Here is a 21,357-nt window from a genome sequence, read left to right as displayed (position 1 = left end):
TGATTACAACCATTACTGATTATTGAGTATGGTCGTTACGTTGCGTTATGAACTGATGGTTAGGTGATTATTGTACATTGAAGAGACCAGTTGCGGGCTTCCACTAAATTTTTCCGAGAGTTTAGTGGAAGCCGAGATAAAATAGTGGAACCCAATCACGTGATGCAATACCAAGCGGCGCTATCATGACGAGTAGTTTCTTATACAAGAATATCAGCTAGCTATTGAATATATTGGTTCTTTAATTCTTGATCTTGAATGATGATTATTTATACATTACAACTCATATATCAATTAGATTAGGATTTTGATTGTACATTTGCTGCTGCTGTTGCAATTGTTGTTGTTGTTGTTGTTGTTGTTGTTGCTGCAATTGTTGCAGTTGTTGTAGTTGTTGTTGTTGCAGTTGTTGTTGTTGCAGTTGTTGTTGTTGCAATTGCTGCTGTTGCAGTTGAAATGGATTGTAGCCCGTATTTTGTTGTTGATTGTAGCCCGTTGTATCGTAGTTTTGTTGCATCAAGTTAGGTGCTGTTTGGGCTGACATTAGCTGTGATTGCTGGAATGGATTTACTTGAGTATGTTGTTCCTGGACAGGTTGGAAAGTCGGCTGCGTGAACGGATTTTGTAATAGTAGATTCCCTGTGGCAGCTGGCTCCAAGGAGAATGGGTTATTAGAGCCTGTCTGTGATGGATGCAGTTGTTCGTTGGAGTATCCGCCGAATCCGGCACCCGTAAAGGCCGGTGTGATTTGGTTCGCCGAGTAAAAACCGGTTTGTTGCTGTGGTAAGTCATTCATGGTGAGGAAAGGATTGCCGGTTGGTTGCGGTACCTGCTGTTCGAATGTGAAAGTATCCTGTTGCTGACCGAATGGGTTGTAAGGTTGTTGTGGCACTGATGGCGATACGAGTAATTGTTGATTTTGCAATTGTTGCTCGAGCAATTGTTTTTGTTTTCTTATCTGTTCCAGTTTCTTCTGTGCGAGCGATGCATTTGACTGGGCGGCATCCTTGGATTCGTTGCTAAAAGTACTGTGATTCTTTTGATCATCACGTAGATGTTCTTCTAGCGATCTTATCAATTTCGTAGTAATATGCTTGATTACGGGGATCTTCATACCAACGGCTTTCCCCGATTTTAAATATTTGACCACATCTTCAGTCAAATCAACAAACGTCTTGTACAACTCGAGAGTCCTCTCTGCATCCCGATGTGATAGTTCAAAGAAGGCTTCGAGCAAAGTAATGATACCTTCATTGAGACAGTTGTAAAGCGCTAGCAGGTCTTGCACAAGTAATTTAAACGCACACAACAGCAAACTGTTACTTAGATCAAATTGTGAATACCGATTTCTAATAAGTGATTCAATTTGCAACTCTAGTGACTCCACATGGTCGAGCGCCGTACGAATACCTTTCCCCTGTACAGATTTTAAAGAAGAATAACCATCACGCACGTAATCGATCCCAGTGTTGGCATACTCTTTACAACGAGTCCTCAAGTACTGATTGTACCTCTCCAGCGCTCGAATATCACCGGAAGCCCATTTTGCAGATTTGGTTATTTCACTTAATTGGAAGAAAGAAAGATGGTCCGAGTAGTATCTAATCGCCACATTACGATCCCCATCACGAAACATCAAATGTACAACAATTAAGGATTTGTAAACGATAGTCCAAGCTGTATCTGAGATTCTAGTATCCAGAGCCCGCACTATTTCACGAAACTCTGCTGGGTCTGTTGTCCCAAGCAGGATTGGCTCGATGTATTTCGGCTTGGGAGGAGCCATCTTAATCTTGGTGGCCCCCTTGACCAATTTCATATAAGTAGTCATACTCAATTGAGTGTCAAGGCACTATAAACCAGTTGTATAACTGTTAACACTTAATTCTATATAGTGGGAGCCTTTGTCTCCTATTCCAACGAGGGTCAAATACTACGGAATGTTTTAAAATGCATCTCAAAGGAATCGAACCCGCGTAATTCGAGAAAAGATATATATGCTTCCATGGAGAATCGAACACAGGACCAATATTAAAATCCGCTCTTGAGAATCGAACCTGCGCCCTCCCCGCCCGCCTGCCCGCCAAGCTTGTTTCTTTTTTTGAAAACCGCATGACTGATTTTTTTTTTCACTCCCAGCAACATACGATGAGGTACACTCACGGTGATTCCCATAACTACAATGTATATATATATATAATAAGCATAGAACCCATTCAGACCCTGTCTGTCAAGATTTCTTCAATCGAAAACTATCAATAGTATAATCAATTAAAAATGTCAGCATTAAATTTTGCTTTTAGAAGGTTTTGGAACAGTGAAACAGGCCCAAAGACAGTTCATTTTTGGGCTCCAACTTTAAAATGGTCCTTAGTGCTTGCTGGTCTAAGTGATATCAAAAGACCAGTGGAAAAAGTCTCTGGTGCTCAAAACCTTTCTTTATTAGCTACCGCTTTGATATGGACGAGGTGGTCCTTTGTGATCAAACCAAAAAATTATTTACTAGCTTCTGTGAACTTCTTCCTGGGCTGTACAGCAGGCTATCATATCTCTAGAATTATCAACTATAGGATACGGAATGGTGATAATGCTGGGGATGTGGTAAGGTATATTTTCAACGGTGAAAATTCAGTCAAACAGCCTTCGACGGCTGCAGTTTCTTCGGACAGTAAGAAAGTTGTTTTGCATTCTGGTAATGCAAACGAATATAAGCATTAAGTATTTAGCTAGGAATAAATTACACTTTTGAATGATGTGCTTGGGCCAATTCGACAGCTTTTTTGGCGGCTGGGTCCAATTCATCGAATGAATGAATCTTGAGGCCACAGTTACGAATGATCTCTTGGCCTTCATCCAATTTTGTACCTTGTAGACGTGCAACGATTGGTACACTGACCCCTAGCTCTTTAGCTGCTTGGACAAGACCTTGTGCCACGTAGTCGCAACGAACGATCCCGCCAAAGATGTTCACAAAGATTGCATCAACACTCTTATTCGACAAAATTAATTCGAAAGCCTTCTTGATGGTTTCAGGGGTTGCACCTCCACCACAGTCCAAGAAATTGGCTGGATCTCCACCGTGAAGCTTAATCACATCCATTGTGGCCATTGCGAGGCCCGCACCGTTGACAAGACAACCAATGTTACCTTGTAGTTTGACAAAATTCAAGTTGTATTCCTGGGCAACAACTTCGTCTGGATCTTCTTGCGACAAGTCTCTCCATTTCCAGATACCTTCTTGTTTGAAAGACGCGTTGCTATCAAACCCAAACTTGGCATCCATACACATAACCTTGTGGTCCTTATTATTGGCGACTTCACTGAAGGGGTTTATCTCGATCTGAGTAGCATCTCTCTCGGAGAAAATCTTGTACAGTTTTCTCACTGCATCTGCAGCTTCTGGCTGAGCTTCTTTGCTAAAACCCAAGTTTTCACTAATGGCTTTGCAAGTCTCATCAGTGATTCCCTCGGATGGAGTAATATAAAATTTTTTAATCGCATCAGGGTTCTTTTCAGCGACTTCCTCGATGTTCATACCACCTTCACTAGAGCAGATGATCAATGGCTTCTTACTCTTACGGTCTAATAGGATCGACAGATAAGCTTCATGCTTTGCATCGACACGTTCAACAAGGTAAACTGCACTAACCAATTTACCCTTGGCACCACTCTGCTTGGTAATTAATTTATGTTGCAACATTTCACCTGCCAATTCACGAGCCTGCTCGGGAGTTTTACACATATGAACACCACTCTTAAACCCGGTATCAAAATGTCCTTTACCTCTACCACCAGTCAAAGCCTGGGCTTTCACCACTAAGTCTTTCTTACCCAATTGCTGAGCAATTCTAAAGGCCTCATCGGCAGTCTTGGCAGCTTCACCACTGGGAGTGCCAATCCCATAATCTCTCAACAACTGTGCAGAGCGAAATTCATGAATAGAAAGGTTTCTAACCTGTTGAACCGCTCTTAACCCACAACGCTTGCTAAACAAGGAACCAGCAGACAACATATTGCAAATAAACAAACTCAATGGCTCCAATTGACAGTATTCCGATCGAGAGTGTTTGTTTTGATGGAACCTGGGGTATTTATATGGTTTCTCCTCTCCCCAGTTCTCCAGAAATCATGAAAAGTGTCCGAACAGGCAGGGATGCTCCGGACAAGGCAGTGACAGTAATAAGCTATTGAGAACTAAAGATTGATTGATTGGTAATTGCAGTCGTATATACCAGTGGTAATGAGTGTTTAAAGTATTATGGGGTCAAATTGGACTGCTACCAAATTTTTTTGAGAAAAAACGGTAATTAGATCATTAATCTAGCCGGTGTTATGTGATATCGTTTTATTTAAACTCAGATATGTGTACTTAAAATAACATTGTTATGATATTTTATTCTTCTGATCACATATCATACTGTAGTATCTAGAACAATTACAAAATTATGTAGTAGAGCTATGAGCACTTTTAAAAGAACCAATTTCATTGATATGAACGACTTTTATTCATATGAGACTATTCGTTATTTAAATAAGCAATAGTCAATGTGAGAAAGAAAACGCATGGGGTTAATTTCCACTGTTAAATACGGGACGTTTACCAACTGGCCTAAAAATCACATTTCCCTGAAACTACTATAGTAGTGCTGAAATAAAACGGAGGACCGATCAACAGGAGTGCTTTCGAATTCTTTCGCGACATCTTACGTATCTGCATCTAAACGGCTCCTGAATGTATAATTTGCGATGTATTTGCCCGTTATATCAATTAATGTACATTATCTACCGCTAATGGCCCTTCTTCTTTTGCTTAGTGATGTGTTGACGCAGCACTTTCTGCTTATCCCGCAGCGACATCTTCTGCTTGCCTTGCACGGAACGCTTATGAATCATCATGACGAAATTCTTCTTTCTAGCCTTCTCTCTATTCGTAGTTGAGTGAGCCTTGTCACGGTTCCCCTTTCGGCTACCATACTTCTCACGGCCTTCACGACCTTCCACGATCTTCTGAATACGCTCCTCCCGAGTTTGCTTGTACTTGACGGGACCGACCAGCGTCGTCGAATCGACAAGCTCTTCGTTCTTCTTTATACCCATCAATTTGGCCACACCTTCCTCGGTACGTAGCTCGTTCAACTTGGCGAAATCTGCTGGGGTAAGCACACGAGTAGATGCTAACTCACGGAACGCTGTCTCTGGATCCAGCTTGGTTTCTTCCTCTTTGTCGCTGAGGTCGAGGTCAGAGTCCTTGTCACTATCGCTCATGTCCACATCATATTCCTTATCACTGTCCATTGTAACCCAATCGCCTTCAACGTCTTCCTCAGATGCCCCTTCTTCATCAACTTCCCAGTTAGCTTCATCGTCCTCGTTGCCATTCCCATTTTCGTTCTTCCATTTAGCCAATAGTTCAATACCAGCAATTCCTTCGACGTTACCGGTTTCCACACCAAATTGTGGTCTTCTACTCTTCAAATCCTTGCCTTCACGCTTGGCTTCTTGCAATCCCATAGCAGCCGTCTTACCACGGTCTTTTTTCTTCAACATCTCTGGTGCTATTTCACGGTACAATGTCACTAACGATTTGGCAGCCATGTTAACACCCTTGGCCTTGGAAGTCTTGTACTCAGTAAGGTCTTGCAGTAACGTGTCGTCAATTGCCAAAGGTGCACGGGAACAAATCTCCTTGATTGTGTTTAAACCAGCGGCGGCAACTTCGGAGGCGACACCGTCAGACACGAACTCATCGGCAATTTTACGAACCATGACTTGCAAATTCTCCGGCGGAACCATTTCATGACAAGCCTGCGCACATGCAGACATGATCTTGGTAACATCTCTTTGCTTTGGCGTTAGGTATTTGAGGAAATAAGTGTACAATCCTAGGACCATCAATTTATGGGTACCAACCATTCTAGAAATCAACTGCATTAGGGAGATTTTTTGATCCAAATCAAACCTGTTGTTATTTTTGCCAGACAAATGTTGATTAAAGAGCCTTTCGGCGAAACCCTGAGGATCTCTCAAAAGATGGATGGCACTGAAATTCAAGAACCCGTTATCCTGTGCTGATCCATTGCTTTTCTTCTTGTAGGTCTTAATGGCAGTTTCTAACTTCTTACCACGTCTACCAGTTTTCTTGTTGACTTGCATCTTGTGCTTCAAAGCATCCAGGTCAAATCCATCCTCATCCTCGGAGTTATCTTCAAAATTGGCTTCACGTTCCTTATCGGCGTCCAAGAAGAACATAACACCGGAAATGGCAATCTTAACGTCGCCATGCAGCGTAGCCTGAGTCATAATCTCGACAGTTCTGGAGTCATCCCATATACCACGTCTCCATAGCTCTCTTGTCAACTTTGCAGCCCAGATACCCTGAGAGTCCGGTTGCTCCAAGAGATTGAAACAAACGGCTTGCGTAGATCTGTTCAATTTTTGGTTCTTAGAACCCGTGTTACAGCTCTTTAGCAAGGAGATCAAATTCTTGTAAATCATCTGTCTCAATTCACGCGCATGAGAATTCACCGTAAGCGCATTTCCTTGCGACGAATATGCAATCAACAGGGGGAACATGGTCTGAATTAGTTGTTCTGCACTGATAACACCCTTGTTTCTCAACATCATCAACGAAGAGATTATCTTTTCCTTCAGTTCAAACGGCAGAGATTTATGGTGTTCAAGAACGAGCTGCTTCAGCTCGTTTGGGAAATTGGCAGTCTCTTTTGGAAAACAGAAACACACCTGAGAAACAAACCCAATCAGTTCCATCAGTTGACTAGTGGACCCACTTGTACCACTCCCAGAAGAACCGTTCGAATCTCCGGCACCTCCAGCGTTATCAGACCCTGCCAACCCTTGCAACATAAAGATATCCCTCAAGGACTCATAATGCGCATACTGCTGTAAAAACTCTTCATGGTAAGATTCCGGATCACGTTTGACCAAATTTTGCAACAATATAATGTTTGTGGGCAAAATTGCCGCTCTTCCTCTCCTGGCCATTTTGATTACAGTATTCTGACCACAGGAAAGACCACGAAACAAAATCTAGCAGTCTTTAAGTCGTCTTGAACTTCTACGATGAGATGCGATGAGATGCGATGAGCTGCTGATACTGAAAAATTTGATGATGCGGGCGTACAAAGTGATGATAATATGCTTCTAACCAGCGATTCTAGTTTAGAACTTGGAATATAGTACTGCAGTTGTGGTTATAATTCACTTGAATAGACCATCAACTGCATCGTAGTTGATTTTCTTCGAAAAACTGGCTTTTTGTAGCATGTTTTGACGCTATCGGCAGCTGTAAAATCACCGCTCTCTTCAGCAGCTTTCAAAGCAGCTTGTAGGCCGGACTCATCCTTGAGTTCAGACATCATGCTGGCCGCCCCAGCGGCATCTATATCAGTGGGCTTCTTTTTGCGCCTGTTGGGACGTCTTCTCTTTCCAGAAGTGTTTCCTGTGGCTGCATCTGCCTCCATCTTGAGCCGTTTACTCTCCTGTTCCAGCAAGTAGTCCCCGTTGATCCCAATCCATATCCTCTCTTTCATTTTAGATGCTTCGTCATCTAGGAGCAGAGCTTCTAGCTCTTCGTCGTCAGCATCTTCGAGATTCTCGGGATCGTCTACCACTTTCGATAGTAGTGACTCTGTGGTTGGGAGCAGGTGCAAGTTTCGGGGCCTGTACGGGTCTGTCTCTAACGAATACCCGTCTATTTCGTCGTTAAGCTTTTTCTCGCCGTGAACATGTGCGTCGTCGATCCCGTGTGTACTTTTCATACCCTGTATTACTTGTTCCCGTCGTTGGGAGAACTGTTTTAGATAGTAGAGCACTTCTTTTGATGAAAGTCCTTGTTCTCCCAAAATCTGGGTGAGAATGGGATTCCGATTGAGCGCTTCTTCACTGGTCTCATTGACATCATTATTCCCGAGTTTCCTCTTTAGCTTCTTCTCATTAATCCTGTTTCTTGTGAACGATGGTGGTTGAGCTCCAGGCTCTGTAGTCTCATCGTTTCTAAACTCATTGATCGAAAGTTTACCAGCTTTGGTGCCCTTAAATTCGTTCAACCGCTCCTGAATGGTTTCCTCTGCAACGTGTGATACAGCGACAATCTCAGAGTGCGTTCTTCTCAAGTTGTTCATCCGACACGCTAGTAAAATACAGGCACCTGCGATCCCCGCGGGTCTCCGGCCCTCATACATCCAATCACGCGACATTCGTTGTGCCAGTTTCACAGCGTCTCTAACAACCTTAATTTTCTTATCACCCAAGTCCAATTTCTCTGCGAAATGTTGAATAAACAATGAAGGGTCTGCCAAGGGCAATTTGGTAATGTGTAAGCGCTTAACCATCTTCAAAAAAGTCGCACCAATCGAATAAACTCCAACTTGCAACCTCGAAGAGAAATCAATTAGCATATGGTGTGTTTTCTCCTTACGACACGCCACGTAAAGACACGCAGCAATAACATTCTGTGATCTACGTCCCTGAACAAAATTATTCGCCAGTGCTAGCTTATACCATTGGAATGCGGCATCGGTGATATACTCGGGGATGTTTAACGCGTGAGAAACGGCTCTAAGCTTTCTTCTAGCGTTATTCAATGTAGCTTCTCGCGACTCTAAAGCACTCGAACCACCATGAGACCCAAACGAAGCATGAGTCTGTCCTGCACCAATGAAAGAACCTTGAACAACAGCTGCACCACCACTTGTCTCTCCAAAAGTCACTTCAGACACGATCGGATTATCCTCGGAGACCACACCACAGTTCTTACAAACAAGGTCATTATTTGCATTCGACAAGTCTCTCTCAAACTCTGTGCCTTTACAAGCCTTACACACAGGCATTATGGACTCCTAAGCTGCCAAAACGGTCGACAAGCTCTCTTAAAGTGTTGATCATCGCTTGATGGTTGGTGATTTTGAAGTTGACTCAACTAGACGAAATTTAAAGGTGGTCACCTGACCAGGCTGTCTCCCTCGAAATGAGCTTCAAGGCCATTAATTTATCTTCAGAATTGTTTAATGAGTCTGGAGAAGCCATTGAGTGGTCTGCTCTTCGCTTGTCCAGGCTCTTTCTATAAAGCGATGTCTTAACCATCTTTTAGAGATCATTCGAATAAGAAAACCGTAATTGGAAAGACACAGGACGAGATGACTATAGCGCTGTGGTTCTGTCCACAATACGGATCTGGGGCCTACGAGACGTTAGAGCTACTTATTGTGTCTTTACAAAGTGTTTTCCCAAGTTCACCGACGTTTGAACCGCATATTACTGTGACGAATAATCTGGTATGTAAGGATGAGGATGATGTCAATCGGATTTTAACGTCGTGTGTAGCAGCTATGCAGTCTATAAGAGCATCATTGGTAAAAAATGGGGACTCTTTGGTGTCGTTTCGAAGCTGTAGTGTCGGTAAGAAGTTCTTCAATAAGGTTGTGCTAGATTGTAGCGATAACAGGTACCTTGTGAGTATTGCACAGATTATGAGGGAATTGTACGTTGAAGTGGACGAGTCTTCGAGGTCACAAAGGGCTGCTACGTGGGTACGGGATGAGTTTCGTCCACATTTGTCGTTGTTGTACTCGGATACCTATCCTATAAGTCAAGCGTTTCTGAGAGTGATTCAACAAAGGATCGAGGATGCATTGGATGTACAGATGGATGGTGTAGAGCGCGGTAGTGATTATCAACTTCGGTGGAATTTTTATGGAGTGCCGGCGTGTAGTTGGGGCTGCCGGGTACTTTCAAAGTAGTAAGATGTGAAGGACCAGTTGATCAATGGCAGGTATTGGGAAGAGCCGACGTATGAGTGAGCAGTTTGCTGGTGATGCCTGCAAGTTGTTAGTTGCGTTGCAAATTCTGCGTAAATCGATACATAAATAATATTACGAACAGTGATTAGGAATTGCCTGCATAGTCAGAGGAAGGAAGACAAATGTAAATCTTATTCACAGTCTGTTTTTAAGAAATACTGTATTTTACAACTGAACTCTCGAAACTGGCAATTACAGGAGCTTAATTCTATAATTTATTGTGATGTAGCTGATCATGCTGCTTGGTATTAAACAGACGTTAGCTGGGTGTGAAACATTGGTCAAAAATTCTGTATTCGATTGAAGAACAAATGGTAGAGTTGCAATTACGTTAGACTTTGGTCAAATATAAAGTCCGGATATTGGTAGAAACTCTGAAGCAAACACCAATTTTACCATTCTTTCTACTCCTCGGAATTTTGAAAGATATAGTAAATCATTATTGAATCATTACTAAAGTACTGATAGATGTAGTTAATATGCTAATAACAAAGCGTCGTTTAACCCTTTTTGGCTTTGTCATACTTTTTGTAATATTTCATTCATCGAGATATACTATTGATAAAACCAAGTACTTCTCAAATCGTATATATATATATATTCATAGATTGGCAGGTCTTCTTTTCAGCTGATTAGTGTGGAGCTGAAGACCTCTAGGGTGGTCTTGATATTGCATTTATTTTATGTGACTGCTGATAAATATTAAACTTAAATGATTCACCAATCGATCAACGTCTTGAGCGGTATATAACATAGATTCCTATTAGTATAACGACCCATTTTCTATGCGAAGTATCTGAATCGTGAAGTCAAAGCATAATATAATTCAATCGATGCTAACCATTGTTAAAGACAAAACCACAAAGCAACTCTCTGAAACCCTAAAATAATCACAAGACACTCTATAAAAAGCCAGAAATTGATATAGTAAACCTGGAGACTTCTCCCAACTCCATCTAACCTCAATTAACCTTTAACCAATCTATCGGTCTTGACACTAGCCTTCCACGTGACCGCTGCCTTTATCGCTTTCCTAAAGGTTAAGCTTAATAGAACACTTAAACATCACACTCGAAGACTTCATCGAACCCTTCATCGCCATTAGGACACTCAATTGCAATGGTTAAAGTCTACAAATACACGGAGAAACAATCCCTGGCTCATCAAGTCGGTAAATATATCCTCGAGTGCCAAGACAAAGTCTTGCAGAACGATAGTAAGGCTCAATTCACGGTGGCAATTAGTGGTGGTTCATTAGTCAATGTGCTGAAGGCGTGTCTTATTGATGACAAGGAGTTGGCTTCCAAGGTCCAATGGGCCAAATGGCACGTTTATTTCTGCGATGAGAGACTAGTTCCCCTTGATGATGCAGACAGCAACTACGGTGCATTCAAAAAAGCTGTTCTAGATCCCTTATCCCATCATGGAGACCATCTAAACCTTGGTCCAACTGTTTATGCGATCAACGAAACCCTAGTCAACGAAGGATCCCACCATAATGAAAAGATCGCCTCCGAGTACGAATCTTTACTACCTTCCAAAGGTTTCGACCTACTTCTACTAGGCTGTGGACCAGACGGCCACACTTGCTCCTTATTCCCTGGTGAGAAACACCGTTATTTGATTGAAGAATCTCAAAAGAAGGTCGCATGGTGCCACGATTCACCAAAACCACCAAGTGACCGTATAACTTTCACTTTCCCTGTGATTTCTCAAGCCCGCAACATTGCGTTCGTCGCAGAGGGAGCTTCGAAGCAACCTATAATGCAGTCTATCTTCGACAATAAAGACCAACAGCTCCCTACAGCATTAATCAATGCCCGTTACAGTGACAAAGTCTGCTGGTTCATCGACGAAGCAGCTTTTGCCACAGTCAAAGATACCACCGCAGTCTTTAAGAACTGATCAGTCTACATAACGGTCTCTGGATCCTCTTAATCATCTATTTAAGCTTATATCTGTTATTTCACGTGACCGCGATGAGCTTATAACGTTTTTTTCAGGCGGAGTGAAAATAGTGCCAAACTTTAATCTTATACATATAATCTGAAAAAAAAATGCACGATCAGTAAGATTATTTATCGAATACAACCTTAATGGGTTAGAACTAAATTGATTGACTCTTTCCAAGGTGTGGTTGGTTTCAGATACATGAGCTGAGAGAAATTTCCGATTATTTTTATCTACTTTGTTGTTGCGCATGCATCCAAAGACTTTCATACATCAACTTTATGCGATTCTGCAGGAATCGCAGCTTCAAGAATGGATTAGTTGGTTTAAAGATGATGATTCGGTGTTTGTTCTCAAACCTCACGATGGAGGTTTTAGTAAATATGTGCTAAGACGATATTTCAAGCACGGGAATGTGAGCAGCTTTGTGCGTCAGTTGCATATGTACGGTTTCCATAAGATCACGAACCCCCAGGAGGGTTTGGGTGAGGGCAGGAGTGATGAGCAGGGGGATAGAGCTACGACCCGATGGTTTTTCGCACATCCGTTGGGATATTTTAGAAAGGATGCTGATCTTGCGTCTTTGAAGAAGATTCAGAGGAAAAGCACGGGAGTTGGAAAAGACGGTAGGAGGAAAAATGTACTGTCAACTGTATGTGTGAATTATGTGGGATCCAAGGGTAATGAAGAGCCCGCTGTTCCGTTGGCAGATCGTAGGCATTATGCTTCTCTACCATTGCTTCCTGCAACGGGGCCTCTCCTGGCCAAACAAGGACCTCAGTATCAGCAACCGCTACTGCCACATATTCATCGACAGGAGCATTTAATCTCTAAATCGAGAACGATCTCGTCGCCGGAGTTGATCCAGAGGCCGGGATCGAAGCAGGTGCCGTCTGAAGGGTGTACACCGGTTCCTATGCTGCATTTTCATAGAACTTCTTCTCCATTGAACTCGCAGACGAACATCCCACTTCCTGTCCAGAGAAATGTGTTGACAAATTCGTATATCACTCCGTCCTCTTCAGCATTCTCTTCTACCAGTTCGGTAACATCATATTCGATGATAGAGTATCATCACAGGCTGGATAATAATTTGCAAATTTTGAGGAACTCCTTGGTGAAAGTAGCAGATATCATACCGTCTTTGTTCGATAGTGGCTCTGAGATTAAACCCAACTACGATGAACACATTATCACCTTGAGACGGTTGAAGGATGAACTTATTGCGGAGAACAATTCGTCTCGTATAAGATCTTTACAATCGTCATTTGCTGGACCGTCAACGTCGGGAACGTCTCCAAGTCACATAAATAGCAATGATCTCCCCGATCCAAAGATCATTACGCCGATTTCAGAAGCTGCAATGAATTTCAAGCCAAAATTACCTAATGATGGGGATAAACATGAAGAGATCAATCTCAGTACAAAGGATTTTACAGCACTGTAAGTATTCAACAACTTTCTTGCATCAACGATACCCAAATTAAGATAGGATCAAGTCATCCTCAAAATATATTGTATTATGTAGTGTGTAATAATAATTTTTATTAAAACGGTTAACTAGGAAAAACTTACATTTGTGACTTTTTTGAGCCTAACAATTAAAAACAATGCATTAATTACTCGAAATATCAGGAATATGGCCATGCGATTAATTCTTTTCTCCTGCACCTTCAAAATCACTTTCATTGCCGCTGAAAACGGGACCTGAGTAAGCCGATTCTGACATCGTTGGAGGGTTTGGTGGCACGAATGGGACTGATGATAGCGCTGGCGGGCCCGATGGCAATATGGGGATACCTTGCCAATTGTGAGCACCACCAGTCACAAATCCGCTGGGGAAACTACCTGCTGCGGGACTTCTCGGATGCCTCATGGGATTGAAGTATTTCATGCTATACTGGCCTCTTGGGTGATCATTGAAAGACGCTCTTCTTGAAAGCGATCTTGTGTGGAAAAAAGGGCTTTCAAGTAAGGGATCGTAATCCGACGGAGAATTTGAATTCTTTACATTGCCTTGATTCGATTTGGCTCTCTTTTGTGCAAAAGAGACATGTAGAATATGGGTCTCTGTTAAATGGTATCCGTCTGTGCCTAATATGGCACGCGACGCATCCAGTGGGTTCTTGAAACACACGAAGCCATATCCGCGTGAAGTTCCCAAACTTTTTGGATCTTCACCCTCGACTTCGTCTGATGCTTGACTGGTTTGACTTTTACTCTTGCTTCCTCCTACTGTTATTATTTTAGCACTGATGATCTCTCCATATTCTCGATAAAACTCTTTCAAATCGTCATCCTTCCAAGATAACGGCAGGTGTTTTACATACAAGTTTGATTCTTGTTGATCGCGAGTCGGTAATGGTAAACCAAACGGTACATTTGAAGGCATCATGCCGTAGGAGCCTAACGGAAATATAGAATTACCTGGCGAAGGTGTTTCGAAAAGACCAGATGGAGGCGCTTGTCCAGGGATTGCTCCAAACGAATGATATGAACTAACGTATGATCCGGTGCTCATTGGCCTGCTGAGAGGGTAAGATACTTCGTGATCTTGTGGTCCAATGTCGCCGGCTAAAATCGATCCCTGCGAGTTCATGTAAGGGAAATAAACATTGCCATGACCTCCAAAGTACCCGTATGGATTGTGTGGACCATGGTACCGGTTCTCAGACCTATTATTCATTGTTGACGGCCCTCCAGTTTTCCTTTGATGCCAGGTTTGTGACTTACTTTGAACGGCTTTGTTGACGATCAAATTACTTCCAAACCACGTATAGTCATTGAAGATCTCAATCGCCTTCAAGGCTTGGAGGTGGTGCTTAAACTTGATGAATCCATAATTCTTCATTAAGCAATCGTCGCTTTGAGAAAGAGTCGTTGAGACGCTGTCACTCGATATAACATCATCCTTAGGTGAACTCACATCTTCATTTTCTCTTTTGTCCGTCCCATTTTCGGCTTTATCTCCCTCAAAATGGGCATCCTCTTTGATGGATTTCTTCGGGAAATAATATGATACTATAGCAAGGTCTGAGAAGAAGGGACTCAACTTGTCTTTGAATAATTGAATAACATCAGATGGTGATAGATTTTCTTCAGACGACTTGGAAAGAGGAAGATTTCCGACGAAAATACCTTTAAATTTCTCATCATCGTTACTCTCTTTGATGCTATCTCGATAAATACGCTCTCTTTCCTTCCTCTCAATATGAAAGTTGATGAATAAAGTGCTAGATCCCATAGTTTTACCATTAAGCTCAGCGATGCATTTTGATGCATGGGAACCGAGCGGGTACGAAATAAAACCGTATCCTAGTGACTTCCCGGTGACGCTATCTCGTATCAATTTGAATGAGGATATGGGCCCAAATTTGGAGAACATAGGCACCACTTGATCCATGGACATATCCTTTGGCACACCTTTGATGTACAAATTTCCAGGCTGTGCAAGAGCATGCTCATTGGTACTTATTGACCATTGTGCGATTTGCTGTGCCCGGCTCTTAAATAACTGTTCTAGCTTGCCAGACGCAGATTTCATAGCATTCGAGCGCTTGAATTGAATCCCGATCACTTTGTCGTACTTCCAATCGTTGCCATGCTTGGGCTCTTCTCCTTCATAAGAGTGAGCGTACTCTGTATTACCATTCTCAAAAATGTAGATATCTTTGTTCTCCTCCAGTATTTTCAATCTCTTGCCATCCGGCAGGTGATCATATTGCTCAATATTAGCCGCACTAACAAGGGATCCATTGTAGTGATGAGCTATCGATTCAATTTCTGCAATCAAACTCTCAATCGAATGCTCCCCTGCTTCCTTATTAAACTTTGTCCTTATTAATAACAGGTTCGTATTTGCGAGCTGCTCGAGTTGCAAGTTGGCCGGAGAGCACGAAAGGCTAACTTGCGAAAGTTCTGCCCCAAGTGAGCCAGTCACTGACATCCCCGAAGAGTCTGGGCTCGAGCAGGTGCTCGAAGAAGTATAGACCGGTTGGTTTTGGGATTTGTCTTTTTCATCACTACTATCGTTGGCGCTTTGTGTCTTGTCAGATGCAATTCCAGTCATCGTAACTTAATATCATGTAGGCTCAGCCCTTGCACCTGAGCAGTTGATGCCTTCTAGTAACTCTTTATACTTTCAAGTTCTTTCCAAAGAACAATAGCACACAATGCACAAAAGTTAAAGGATGTTCAACTCCAAAAATCGCAATATATGCTAGAAAGTTCAAGTTGAGCGCAGAAGAGACGCGGCTCGCTCTCTCACTCAATTCCTCTCTCTTAAATTCCTATCTCATTCAAAATAAAGTCACTCCAGTATACGATCTGCTTATTTAATATCATCCTTACCTCTTCGATGACTTGAACCGAAAATCTCAAAGTCCTCTCCCGACTACGGAGATATGCCGTGCGGGCGGAAACGACAACACTGCAGAACATCATGCCAAACCTGCGCGGCGAATAGTCTCGCAGTTAGCTAGAATAGCCGCAACTCCAGCCCCCCCTCGCCCCGAACATGTCGGCGAAAAATCTATGCCAACACATCACTTAATTGTCTGCCCATAGTCCGTTCGATCTAACCGCATGCCTTTTCCTCTTTAGCCAATGAGACGATTAGACTTTAGCATAACCCATACTTTCTGCAATGCGCTTTTTACAACCGTATTGCCAGGGTGAAATCAAAATATGCGGAGCCCTCACTTATTACGCAGAAACTACCGGAGGTATGTTCCGCGGGCATTAGAGACCTAAGAAGGTTATTAGCTGTCTTAGGAGAACGACTTGTATGTATCGGTGTAGGAGCCGCGATGAGCCGGCCAGGGCAGTCATGATATTCATGCTTTGTTTGTAAACTGGACAACCGGTTCGTAAAAGGATGATCATCAACAGAAGTCACAACTCGGAAACCGCTTGACGAGTAATTGGCTTATTTCGGAGTATTTTTGAATTGGCATCAATACTTTTTACTTTGGGCTTTGTGTTGCCTGATAATTTTTTGTCGCACGAAGCTTGAACCTTCGAAGTGCTGGGAAAAACATATGCCTGCAGGAAATTGGCTGATAGTTCATATATCCATCCTCGATCTTGTAATAAAGCTATGAATTTCTCGATTTCTGGCACAGAACTGATGGTTTTTCTGGAACCGATCAAAATAAGTTTAGATTTGGCTCTTGTCATTGCGACATTGACACGCCTTAGTTCCTTTAGTAAAGAGCCGGATTTCTGCTCTAAATTGCTTCTGACCAGAGAAATGACGATGCAATCTTTATCACGACCCTGGAATTGATCTGCGGTTAAAATTTCTAAATCTTCATGACGTTCGTCTTGTAGTTTTTCCTTTAGAAGCCGTAGTTGTGCTCTATACAAGGTCATAACTCCCACGTTTTTGGCTTCGACTCCACATTCTAACATCCCATCAATACATTGCTGAACAATTGTTAGCTCGCCGGGATTGGTGATACTGTCGCTGCTGCTTTTCTCTTGAATATCACTGCAACTATCGTAGTTCAAGAAAACTACCTTCCTCTGGAAATCTAATACGTCTTCAATCCATCGCTGGATCGTCGGTGATGTTTGGAATTTAGCCAATCTGGATAGATGCGGAACATCCAATCCACGATCTCGAACATCTGCAGTGCCGCACTTCAGTTTGCCATCATAAATCAAGAAGTTAGACAATGTGGCGATGTCCTCGCACATACGGTATTGAATTGTGAGCTCACTGACGCTCTCTGGATGATCCTCGCAGAGAATCTTAAAAAGTGACTCTTCCAACCCGCCAATGCGAGCTGCTTCATTTTTGACTAATGGCGGCAATTGATAATGGTCACCGACCATCACAAATTTCTCTCCAAATCTTAATGGCGCCAGGGCTACAGGCATGGATATTTGGCTGGCCTCGTCAAGTATCACGTAATCGAAATCTCTTGATCGTAAAGATGAATTGATTTCTCTAATTCCAAGGCAAGTAGTGGCTACTACAGTGGTGCTTTCAATTTCTTTGATATAATCCTCATATGTCTTCAGTGATTCGTAACATGGTCGATAAACTTGAGTATCGGGGTGGATTCTGTGTTTCATCCCCAGTCTGGCTATCTTAATATTTTTGTCTTTTAGTTTGAGCAAAATGTTGTCCACCGCCGAGTGCGTATAAGAAGTAAGTAGGATGCTTTTTCCTGCAGATGCCAAAATCTTGATTAGTTCTGCTATCACAGTGGTTTTCCCGGTGCCTGGCATACCCAGTATCAGCGCAAAGTCTTGTGCTTGTAATACCTTTTCTATAGCTCTCTTCTGATCCGTATTTAAATGTGTCGGAATGATCTCACCACAACTTTCAAGTGAAAAAACACATTTTGACTCGAAACGTGCTGCAACTTTATCAACTAGTATGGATCGCAATCTTTCATCTCCACCTTCGGATTTTTTAGCTAGGCGGACCTGACCAGAAGCTTCATCTGCTATCACCTGCCCTGGTGGCACCGGCGGCAAAAACAGATTCAGTAAACTAAAGCGCGCCAGTGACAAGCCTTGCTGGATATCGTTTTTGTTGATACGGTAAGTAACCATATTTTGTGTCCTCATTAGAGAATCTGCAGTGATGCTGTCGTCTACAACGCTTCTGATGTGAGGTGGCCCGTTTGATCTCTCAGGCGGAACCCAATTGTTAAGGACTTTTCGTCTCGTTGACACTATGATGAAGTCTTCCGCAATATCTCTAATGTGCCCATTTGCAATGCCAAAATGCCCTGCTTCATCGCTAATAAAGATTCTGTCCTTTTTCATCAAATGCGAATTCAGCATAGATGCACAAATTCCACTCGGCTTGGCTCTAGCAAGGGTATGAAGATAAATAGTGTTGTCGGCTGGATCATTAACCGTTTCAACAACCTTCAGATTTGAAAGACAGTGACTACCTACCGAATCTTGCGACTCTCCTTGAGAATGAAACAATTTTTTGTTAATGCAAGTAATGGATGATTCTTCTTTCGTGATCAAATCATTATACTTCTTGAAGAACTGTGCGTTTTTTGAATGGCTTTTAGCCAAGTGTTTAGTCAAAAGCTCATATTCACCATTTTTTAGGCCACTTAATTCGCCATCTCCGTCTTCAACCAGATTGTTTATGACCATGCAGGGAGCCTTGAAGTTGCATGAATCGCAGTAAGAGCTTTGCAGTAGCGGGGGTAAATTTTGTTTCATCGGATCCAAATTTCTGTACTCTTTTAGTCTATATTTTAATTTGGTCGTCATTTGATTTCTAAACATCAGAACATGCTTTATGGAGTGAAGCACATACGGGTACTTGGTAATTTCGTTCTTTCTGGTGTAGAGCAAGAGATAAAAGTCAATGGGTATCTCATACCTATCGTTTAATAGCAGGGTATAGATAAGGCCTTGAGCTTCATGCGAGATACTTTTGCTTTTGCCTGTCTTCACTTCTAAAGGAACTACCGACCGAGTCTTCTTACAAAGAGCATCGACGGTTACGTCTAAAAAGCCCTTCAACCCATATATTGGGGACCATATATTTTCTTCTGTGTCGATAATGCTAGCGATGGAGAGCGGATCTGTCTTTCGGGTGCCAGAAACAGAAACATAGCATCCATAGTTACTCTTTTTAACAAACTGATCAACAAAATCAAAAATGTTTTTTAGATGTGTCGTTTTTATCTCATCTTTAATCTTAATGAGGTTTTCGTTGCACTGCAGTATCCCAAACGAAAAGAGTTCGAGCAAACAGTCCAATTTTTCTTCCAGGAATTTGATCGTTATGGTTTTATGATTAAGCTTATATCGCAGTGCGCTCTGTAGCAGCTCATGAACGATATTTCCAATAGTCATTACAATGCTTGGCTCACCCTGTGAGTCCTCTAGCAATTGCTGTAGAACGGCTCGCCTCAAGCATTCAATCGAACCCCCGACGGCCGTGGCAGAGAGTAATAGATCAGGATTTAGAATCAGCAGATTATCATTTACCAGTTGTGTTACAGGATTTTTGTCATCAGACACTAGTCTCTTGTTCTCAAAATTAGCGCCCTCGATAATATGGATGACATCACCTTTTTCGAACTCTAGATAAACCCATGGTTTTCGTACTACTACTGAACCCTCCTTACCATCTTGGTCGATGCAGGAAAGGATCTTTTGGCGGCCTATTTTTGGCAAGCTGATCTCAGTAATCTTTGTGAGGACAAGCCGCGCTACACCTTTGCGCCGATAGGGAAAAGAGGCCAACTGAATATACTCTTCTAGTTCTGGTGTCTCACATTTAGCCATCTTTAAACTCTGTGAAAGCATAGCCTCCACATTTTCAATTTCGATTTCCACTTCCTCTTCAGGTGCTTTCTTACCGGTGTTGTCGAGATAGTCAAGTAACGAGTCATCAAGTGTATCAACGTCGACACTCATTCCCGTCATATCCTGCTTTTTTGAGCCCTGTTGCGTCAATAAGTTTATTAGGGAATCGTCTCCATCGCTGGAAGAAACATCTGAGGGAGTATGTGTTTCTTCAACTTTGCCCACTTCTCTCTTTCCTTGTTCCTGTATCCTACTCGGAGATGATGGAAGCTCATTAATCTTGGAAATTTTTGGCTTCAATGCAAGATCGCCCTCCATGTCATCGAGAATATCATCGATATCTCTGAGGGACTCTTTCAAAGACTCTGTTGTACCTCTTGATCTCGTCGAGTTCCTGATTTGTGCTGACAACGATTCCTTTTGCTCAGTTTGTTCGGGTTCACTAATATTGGCAAAGCTGAGTACATTCTTGAGCATCTTTGGCACTACTGGAGTCGATGAGGGATCCTGGCCCCTTTCAAACTCGATCCAGTCCTCGGAATTATGATGTGAACTACCGATCCTGTCTGACAGTTCACCTTTCGTTGGTGAATACCTCCAAATGACCTCTTCACTGGGAACATCATCTCCCCTAGAAGCCTTTACCTCCTTTATGCTTGCCGCAACCCTCTTAGCCTCTTTTGTAGCTCTCACTGGTGAAGTACTCGACGATTTTGAGTTACTTGTCTTCTTAATTTGACGCGATGCGTTCGTCATTTTACTATTTCTGACCTGAGAGACGGAAATTGACCTCAATACGCCCAAGTCATCCTTATTTCGACCAGCCAGATTATTGATAGGTGCAAAATGGTACCGCTTCTTTCGTTTCTCAACCTCAGTACCTTGCTTCTTAGTTGCCGCCGATATCCCACTCTCGGGCGATGCCAACAGGTGCCCAGGTCTCTTCTTTTCTGGTGTCCGAGGCATCCAATGACTATTGAGAGAGTAAACTGGGAGCCTGACACACCTACAGGTCTTTGAAAGTCTCTCTGATTAACTCTGGGTTCCTTCAAGTTACTGATGGGTTTTATAAAAAGTGTATTTGGGATGGATCATGATCTATATAGTATCTTCTCACGTGATTAGCTCTTATTAAGTATGGTATTAGGTATTAACTAGCATTTATGGCAAGAATGGGTTGTAATCGAGCTCTTACTACATCTAGTGCTTGATAGTTGGCTAATGTTTCCACCCTCAAAGTCTTGACTCCTGGTTGTCACTGCAGCCGGCAATTTGAGCGAAATTGTGCTCC

The 21,357-nt window shown here is 42.5% G+C and overlaps 10 protein-coding genes across 10 annotated transcripts; 4 read left to right on the top strand and 6 right to left on the bottom strand.

Moving 5' to 3' along the window:
- Positions 1 to 283: 283 nt before the first annotated feature.
- YAP1802 (Yap1802p) lies at positions 284 to 1,831 on the bottom strand (the record flags this gene model as incomplete). The annotated part of the gene is made up of 1 exon (XM_003682638.1): positions 284 to 1,831. The coding sequence occupies one exon, from the start codon at positions 1,829 to 1,831 to the stop codon at positions 284 to 286; it is 1,548 nt and encodes a 515-aa protein (XP_003682686.1).
- Positions 1,832 to 2,277: 446 nt separating this feature from the next.
- Positions 2,278 to 2,718, top strand: MPC3 (mitochondrial pyruvate carrier; the record flags this gene model as incomplete). The annotated part of the gene is made up of 1 exon (XM_003682637.1): positions 2,278 to 2,718. The coding sequence occupies one exon, from the start codon at positions 2,278 to 2,280 to the stop codon at positions 2,716 to 2,718; it is 441 nt and encodes a 146-aa protein (XP_003682685.1).
- A 19-nt stretch (positions 2,719 to 2,737) lies between these two features.
- On the bottom strand, positions 2,738 to 4,012 carry LSC2 (succinate--CoA ligase (GDP-forming) subunit beta; the record flags this gene model as incomplete). The annotated part of the gene is made up of 1 exon (XM_003682636.1): positions 2,738 to 4,012. One exon carries the CDS (start codon positions 4,010 to 4,012, stop codon positions 2,738 to 2,740), a length of 1,275 nt encoding a protein of 424 aa, XP_003682684.1.
- A 776-nt stretch (positions 4,013 to 4,788) lies between these two features.
- SDA1 (Sda1p) lies at positions 4,789 to 7,002 on the bottom strand (the record flags this gene model as incomplete). The annotated part of the gene is made up of 1 exon (XM_003682635.1): positions 4,789 to 7,002. One exon carries the CDS (start codon positions 7,000 to 7,002, stop codon positions 4,789 to 4,791), a length of 2,214 nt encoding a protein of 737 aa, XP_003682683.1.
- Positions 7,003 to 7,211: 209 nt separating this feature from the next.
- BRF1 (transcription factor TFIIIB subunit BRF1) lies at positions 7,212 to 8,849 on the bottom strand (the record flags this gene model as incomplete). Its single annotated transcript, XM_003682634.1, has 1 exon — positions 7,212 to 8,849. The coding sequence occupies one exon, from the start codon at positions 8,847 to 8,849 to the stop codon at positions 7,212 to 7,214; it is 1,638 nt and encodes a 545-aa protein (XP_003682682.1).
- A 306-nt stretch (positions 8,850 to 9,155) lies between these two features.
- On the top strand, positions 9,156 to 9,758 carry CPD1 (2',3'-cyclic-nucleotide 3'-phosphodiesterase; the record flags this gene model as incomplete). The annotated part of the gene is made up of 1 exon (XM_003682633.1): positions 9,156 to 9,758. One exon carries the CDS (start codon positions 9,156 to 9,158, stop codon positions 9,756 to 9,758), a length of 603 nt encoding a protein of 200 aa, XP_003682681.1.
- A 1,179-nt stretch (positions 9,759 to 10,937) lies between these two features.
- TDEL0G01020 (6-phosphogluconolactonase) lies at positions 10,938 to 11,723 on the top strand (the record flags this gene model as incomplete). Its single annotated transcript, XM_003682632.1, has 1 exon — positions 10,938 to 11,723. The coding sequence occupies one exon, from the start codon at positions 10,938 to 10,940 to the stop codon at positions 11,721 to 11,723; it is 786 nt and encodes a 261-aa protein (XP_003682680.1).
- A 295-nt stretch (positions 11,724 to 12,018) lies between these two features.
- On the top strand, positions 12,019 to 13,215 carry MGA1 (Mga1p; the record flags this gene model as incomplete). The annotated part of the gene is made up of 1 exon (XM_003682631.1): positions 12,019 to 13,215. One exon carries the CDS (start codon positions 12,019 to 12,021, stop codon positions 13,213 to 13,215), a length of 1,197 nt encoding a protein of 398 aa, XP_003682679.1.
- Positions 13,216 to 13,419: 204 nt separating this feature from the next.
- On the bottom strand, positions 13,420 to 15,837 carry RIE1 (Rie1p; the record flags this gene model as incomplete). The annotated part of the gene is made up of 1 exon (XM_003682630.1): positions 13,420 to 15,837. One exon carries the CDS (start codon positions 15,835 to 15,837, stop codon positions 13,420 to 13,422), a length of 2,418 nt encoding a protein of 805 aa, XP_003682678.1.
- Positions 15,838 to 16,661: 824 nt separating this feature from the next.
- DNA2 (bifunctional ATP-dependent DNA helicase/ssDNA endodeoxyribonuclease DNA2) lies at positions 16,662 to 21,032 on the bottom strand (the record flags this gene model as incomplete). Its single annotated transcript, XM_003682629.1, has 1 exon — positions 16,662 to 21,032. The coding sequence occupies one exon, from the start codon at positions 21,030 to 21,032 to the stop codon at positions 16,662 to 16,664; it is 4,371 nt and encodes a 1,456-aa protein (XP_003682677.1).
- Positions 21,033 to 21,357: the final 325 nt, after the last annotated feature.

The sequence above is a fragment of the Torulaspora delbrueckii genome, chromosome 7 (assembly GCF_000243375.1).
Source record: "Torulaspora delbrueckii CBS 1146 chromosome 7, complete genome".
Classification (NCBI taxonomy): Eukaryota; Fungi; Ascomycota; class Saccharomycetes; order Saccharomycetales; family Saccharomycetaceae; genus Torulaspora; species Torulaspora delbrueckii.
This window is presented reverse-complemented; position numbering and strand designations above follow the sequence as displayed.